Raw genomic sequence first — 6,706 nt, 5'->3', positions numbered from 1 at the left:
AACCGGGACATCTTTGCATGGAAGCCTTCTGACATGCCGGGTGTACCGAGAGAACTCGCTGAGCATACTCTTAATATTGATCCGAAGTATAAGCCGGTCAGGCAGTTTCTGTGGCGATTCAATGAGGAACGACGAAAAGCTATAGGAGAAGAGGTCGCCCGGCTCTTAGCGGCTGGGTTCATTGTCGAAGTTTTCACCCGGAGTGGTTGGCTAACCCGGTGCTCGTGCTCAAGAAAAACAGCACCTGGCGGATGTGTGTGGATTACACGGACTTAAATAAAGCTTGTCCGGCTGATCCTTTCGCTCTCCCCCGGATTGATCAAATCATTGATGCTACGGCGGGTTGTGCGCGTTTGAGTTTTTTGGATGCTTAGTCTGGTTATCATCAGATCAAGATGGCAGTTAAGGACCAGGAGAAGACGACTTTCATCACTCCGTTTGGAGCCTTCTGCTATGTGTCTATGCCTTTTGGGCTCAAGAGTGCCCAGACGACTTATCAACGGTGTGTACAGAATTGTCTTCACAATCAGATTGGGCGCAATGTTCATGCTTATGTGGATGACATAATGGTGAAATCCAGAGAGGCGGAAACCTTGATATCTGATATCAGAGAAACCTTTGACAATCTCCGGATTTACAAAATGATGCTTAACCCGGAGAAGTGTGTATTTGGTGTGCCCGCAGGCAAGCTTTTGGGATTCTTGGTCTCAAACAGGGGCGTCGAGGCTAATCCGGAGAAGATTAAGGCAATCACTTCTTTGGCTAAACCGGCATGTATCAGTGATGTTCAGCGATTGGCGGGCCGTGTTGCCGCCTTAAGCCGGTTCATAAGCCGGTTAGGTGAGAAGGCCCTACCGCTGTACCAGCTGATGAAGAAGGCAGACACCTTTGTCTGGAGTAATGCTGCTAATACTGCTTTTGAGGATTTGAAGAGGCAGTTATCCGAGCCGCCAGTTCTTGCTGCTCCCATTGACAAAGAGCCTTTGCTGTTATATGTGGCTACTAATTCACGAGCTGTCAGTGTGGCAATTGTGGTAGAGCGCAAGGAGGCTGGTAAGGAACATCCGGTTCAACGGCCGGTCTATTATGTCAGTGAGGTACTCAACGAGTCAAAACAAAGATATCCTCATTGGCAGAAACTTGTTTACGGGGTGTTCATGGCAAGCCGGAAGCTGAAGCAATACTTCCAAGGTCTCCCTATCACTGTAGTGAGTTCTGCCCCTTTGGGAGACATTATTCAGAACAGAGAGGCTACAGGACGAGTCGCCAAGTGGGCCATCGAGCTCGGGCCTCATGGTCTGAAGTACGTACCACGCACTGCCATTAAATCTCAAGCTTTGGTGGATTTCATCAATGTCTGGACAGAGCTACAGGCACCTGAGGAGAATCCCGATAATACTTATTGGACTATTCACTTTGATGGGTCCAGGCAGTTGGAAGGCTCGGGGGCTGGAGTCGTGTTAACTTCCCCTCGAGGTGACAAATTTTGTTATGTGCTCCGGCTTATGTTTCCTTGTACTAACAATGCAGCTGAGTACGAGGCCCTACTCCATGGTCTCCGGATGGCCAAAGAGATGAACTTGAGCCGGGTAAGATGCTTGGGAGACTTAGACCTTGTGGCTCAACAGGTGTCAGGCAAGTGGGACTCTAAAGATCCCCTTATGGCAGCTTACCGTCGTGAAGTCGATGCTGTGGCTGGGCATTTCAAGGTTTATGCGGTGGAACACATTGATCGAAGGAAGAATGAGGCGGCTGATGCCTTAAGCCGGCTGGGGTCTCAGCGTAAGCCGGTGCCGCCTAACACCTTTCTTGATGTTTTGCATAATCCTTCTGTTAAGTTACCTACAGAGGAAGATCTGGCAATACCAGACCCGGAGGCACAACTGGTGGTGGCTCTTCACGTTATCCCGGATTGGACAGTGCCTTATTTGGCTTACATGACCCGGGGAGAGTTGCCTGAAGATGAGACCTTGGCAAGACAAATCGCCCGGCGATCCAAGTCCATGACAATTGTCAATGGCGAGTTACATCACTACAGCGTCACTGGAGCATTTCAACGTTGTGTGTCACCTACAGAGGGTCAGGAGATCCTTCGCGAGATTCATGAAGGCGATTGTGGTCATCACGCCGGCTCAAAATCTCTTGTGGCCAAAGCTTTCCGTCATGGGTTTTATTGGCTGACGGCTCATGCTGATGCAAAAGACCTGGTCAGTAAATGTGACGGATGTCAGAAATTCTCACGACGAGCCCATGTGCTGGCTCAGGAATTGAGGATGATTCTAATTACTTGGCGGTTTTCAGTCTGGGGGCTTGATATGCTCGGGCCTTTCAAAAGGTCTAAGGATAAAAAGACGCACCTCTTGGTAGCGGTTGACAAGTTCACAAAGTGGGTGGAGGCGGAGCCAGTCAGTAAGTGTGATGCAGCCACAGCGGTCCAGCTTATGAAAAAGGTGATTTTTCGCTTCGGTTTTCCACATAGCATTATAACTGATAATGGCACTAACCTCTCCAAAGGAGCTATGGAAGAGTTCTGTCAACAAGAGCATATCTGGCTTGACGTTTCAGCTGTGGCTCACCCTCAATCCAATGGTCAAGCAGAACGAGCTAATCAAGAAATCTTGAGGGGTATAAAGCCCCGGCTCTTGGTCCCCTTGCAGCGGACGCCGGGTTGTTGGGTGGAGGAGTTACCTTCGGTACTTTGGAGCATCAATACTACACCTAACAGATCTACGGGTTACACGCCTTTCTTTATGGTGTATGGAGCAGAGGCGGTCCTGCCAAGTGACATCCGTCATGACTCACCCCGTGTGGCGGCTTATGTTGAAGAAGACAATGAAAAAGCTCGGCAAGACGCACTTGACCTGTTAGATGAAGAGCGAGACTTGGCAATAGCCCGCTCGGCGATTTACCACCAAGAACTGCGCCACTACCACAGCCGCCGGGTTTGGTCCAGAACCTTTCAGGAAGGCGACTTAGTGCTTCGACTCATCCAGGATCAATCTGACATGCACAAGCTATCCCCTCCTTGGGAAGGACACTTTGTGGTCAGCAAGAATCTAAACAACGGATCATACTACCTTATCGATGTTCGGGAGCACAAAGACTCACGTAAGTCGGAGGAGGAGACCCGTCGGCCGTGGAATATCGCTCATCTTCGGCCTTATTATACTTGAGCCATCGGCTCTAATGTGTATATACTTATACTATGTATATTACAATAAAGCAGGACCTCTGTCCTTTTTTCCACTCCCAAAAAAGGTTTATGTGTTTTCTTTGTCAGGTGGTGGAGATAACCAAGGAGAAGCGGATCATATCTGAATCCGGCTTTCCTTTGGTCCGGCTTATGATCATATCTGAATCTAGCCGTGATCACTTGGGGGCTTCCTGTTCAAACATAGGTCGTATTCGAAACAAAGAGAACATAGATGTCGATACCCACTTGATCGGCATACTGCCAAACCCACTTGGGGGCTTCTTGATCATATTTGAATCATAGCTTAACCCCTTTGGGTCTAACATGGATCGTATTCGAATCAGCGTCATTAAACAACTCTTATGGTCACTTGGGGGCTTCCTGTTCAAACATAGGTCGTATTCGAACCAAAGAGAACATAGCTGTCGATACCCACTTGATCGGCATCGCCACAACCACTGGGGGCTAACAGATCGTATCCGAATCTTAGCTTAACCCCTTTGGAACGGTTCACTGATCGTATTCGAATCAGAAACCCTTGAATTTTGTTCATCATATTTTACAAGTATCAACATTGGATATTTTGCGACCCTCTTGAAAATACAATGTAACACATTGTAATCCTCCAGGATTAATATTGGTTACATCAGGTTGTTAAGTACCAGGTGAACTTTTATGTGCTAATTTTTAGGAGTTAAACTTACCCTTAGGGGTTGACTTATATAAGCCGGAAAAGCAGCCGTAAGCATCACAGGGCAATGCAAGACATTTCTGCAAAGGACATAACAGATTCATATAAACTACAAAGTGCATAGTGACGACGGCTTATGCAAGTATTAAGGGCCATAAGCATGCACAAAGGCATAGCAAAACTCAAAGTATTTTCTACTCTATTACAAGACTCCCCGAGTCTGAATGATGCGGCATTGTTTTTCTACAATGACATAAGCAGGTGGCGTCTGGCAATCTACTCTTGGGGTTGACTTGAAGCCTCCGGGTTATCCTTCTCCGCCTCTCCGTCGGATGCTTTGTCCTGGAAGGATGATGAGGCCCAGTCAATGCCACTCAAAGCCTCAAACTCAGCTTCATCATCTATTAAACCGGTAGGGTCGACTTCAGGGGCAAAGGTGTGCTTACGGATTGGAGGAATCAAGCTGACATCGTCATAATGCGGCGTGGGGATTCTCCGATTCTCCTTGTCATAACCCGGCTGAAACTTGGTGAGGTCAGTGTCGTTTCCAATTTGAGTGGCCACAGGGCGTATATCCTTCACGCAGGTGGTGAAATCCTTTTCATCAAATGGAGTGCCATCCTCCTTTAAACTTGGATACCTAAGAGCGATGTTGGCCGGATCTAGCTCTGGTAGCCAGGCTTTGGCCCAACTCAAAGCGGCTATTGCTCTGGCTCTTGCAGATGCTCGTCTTAACTCTTGGATTCGCTGAGGTAGCATAGCAAGCCGCTTCAGCACATCTTGCAGGAGATAGGGAACATCATTTGATAAAGCCACAACGGCCAGAGCACGTTGTGACCCGGTGTAGAGCTGTTCCACCAGAGTATAAACCGCCTTCAGCTTGATCACCATGTTCTGCTGGAGATTTGTGCTCCTGGGGCCTGCGTTATTAAGCATAAGGTGAGCCGGCGGAAACAACTGAAATGGTCACTAAAGGAGTTTTTGCGGTGTTTAAGGTTTAAGTAAGTCACTCACCAAAGATTGATGAGACCATTCGAGATATCTGGCGCTTTAAGACGGATAGTTCGGCTGTTGCTTCCGCAAGCGATGCCTCTGCTGTCTCGGCCCGGGTCACTAGTGCGGCCTTTTCATCAGCCCAGGTTTTCTTCTCCAACTCAAAGTTCTTCTTCAACTTCTCTTGTTCAGAGACGCTGAACTCAAACTTGGAGTTGGATTTCTGGATTTCAAGCTCTTGAGCTGCCAGGCGATTCTTCAGTTCAGTAATCTCTGACTCAAAATGATTTATGGTGGCCTGCATTGATGTCAGGTTATAATCAGAATTACTTTAAGATCATATTAAGTCTCAAGCACTTTGCAAGCAAAGGTACTTGACACTTGGGGGCTAATGTATACTGAAGAACTCTCAATTACTACTCCGGTTCATGGAAATTAAGTCCCAAGCACTTTGCAAGCAAAGATGTTTGGCACTTGGGGGCTAATGTGTATCGCAAGTGCTACAACCGGGTTAAATATCTTTTTCCTAAGCCAGATAAGCAATGCTAGGCAGTTTTCTAAAGTCTACAGCATATTTACTTATAAGCAATAGACTTGGGGGCTGGTACAGTAAGTATGGCTAAAGAAAGCTAGCATAAGTCATACCTCAGATTTTTGCTGTATCTGCTTCACCATGTCAATTTCCAGGTCATGGCTGCTATGTACTTGATTGATATAGCCGGAGACGATCTCTCCAATACTCAAATGAGTGTAGTCAGTGACGTCCAGCTTGGCCTTTCGGCGTTCTAACAATTCCTCTTTAGCAGAACACTTGGCAAGTACAGTTGGCTGTGCCGGCTCAACAAACTGAGTTTTGAGAATCTCAACTTCCGGATCATCTGCCTTGGCGGGGCTAGGAGCCTCTGGGTTATCAGAATCGTCGAGGGTTTGCTCAGAAGACGGGTCAGAGGAAGATACAGGAACTTCATGAGATGGTTGAGGCGGCGGCTCATGAGCAGAGGCGTCAGGAGCAGCTGTGCCCAGCTCCGATTCAGTCACAACCGGCTCTTGGGATGACTTATTATTTTTTGCCTTTTTGCTGGGCTTTACTTGCACACTGTGGGAAAGGTAGACAGGTTAAATACAAAAATATGAGTAAAATAAAGCATAAGGTACAACAAGTTTATATTACCCGGGAGCAGTTTTGAAGGCCGGCATGTTGGACTGCATAGACTCACCGGAGGAAGGGGAAGTATCCTGATAATTGGAGTCAGAGGAATTGAGAGGTTGACGGATTAGACCCGCCAAAGGTAAAAAAGGGTATAAATTAGAGCTAACCTCAGTCCGACGCTTTCGGGTGGTGTCAGGCAAGCCGGAGGATAGCTATGCATCCTTGCTGGTCTGGGTCTGCCTCCGGTTTTCAAATTGCTGTTGCTTCAAAAGAAAGTCAGGATCTTGGTAAGCCAAAGGGTGTGAAAATCTTACTTTCCGGGTTATTCTTCGAATTTTCTGACGCGGCCGAAGTTCGGAGTCGGAGGAGATTATAATTACCTCTTCTTCGACGGGTTGGCTGTTGCCCGTGTCTCCCTAAAAGAAGGTTAATATCAGTAAAGTAGTGATAAAGGAGAAAGGGAAATTAAAAAGTTACCTCTTCCTCATTATCATCAGTATCATCAAGCTGAAGCAACTCAGAAGCGCTTGGCTTCCTTTTCCTTGAAGTGGTGGGCTTGGCGGTTTTCCTTTTGGCCCTCTTGGCCGCCCTGGCTGTCTTGGCCGCCTCATGATCATATTGGATTTTCCAGAAGTTATCATTTGCCTGTAAAAGGTTATAAAGGGTTATGCGTAAGAAT

At 47.3% G+C, this 6,706-nt stretch overlaps 1 protein-coding gene across 1 annotated transcript; it reads right to left on the bottom strand.

The window, feature by feature from the left end:
• Window positions 1-4,160: 4,160 nt before the first annotated feature.
• LOC147966150 (uncharacterized) lies at window positions 4,161-6,086 on the bottom strand. The gene is made up of 4 exons (XM_087527675.1): window positions 6,049-6,086; window positions 5,523-5,973; window positions 4,899-5,175; window positions 4,161-4,804 (listed from the first exon to the last, which is right to left on the bottom strand). The coding sequence occupies exons 1-4, from the start codon at window positions 6,084-6,086 to the stop codon at window positions 4,161-4,163; spliced, it is 1,410 nt and encodes a 469-aa protein (XP_087383801.1).
• Window positions 6,087-6,706: the final 620 nt, after the last annotated feature.

Source organism: Triticum urartu, chromosome 6A, assembly GCF_056163025.1.
Source record: "Triticum urartu cultivar PI428250 chromosome 6A, HENAU_Tu73, whole genome shotgun sequence".
Taxonomy (NCBI): Eukaryota; Viridiplantae; Streptophyta; class Magnoliopsida; order Poales; family Poaceae; genus Triticum; species Triticum urartu.
This window is presented reverse-complemented; position numbering and strand designations above follow the sequence as displayed.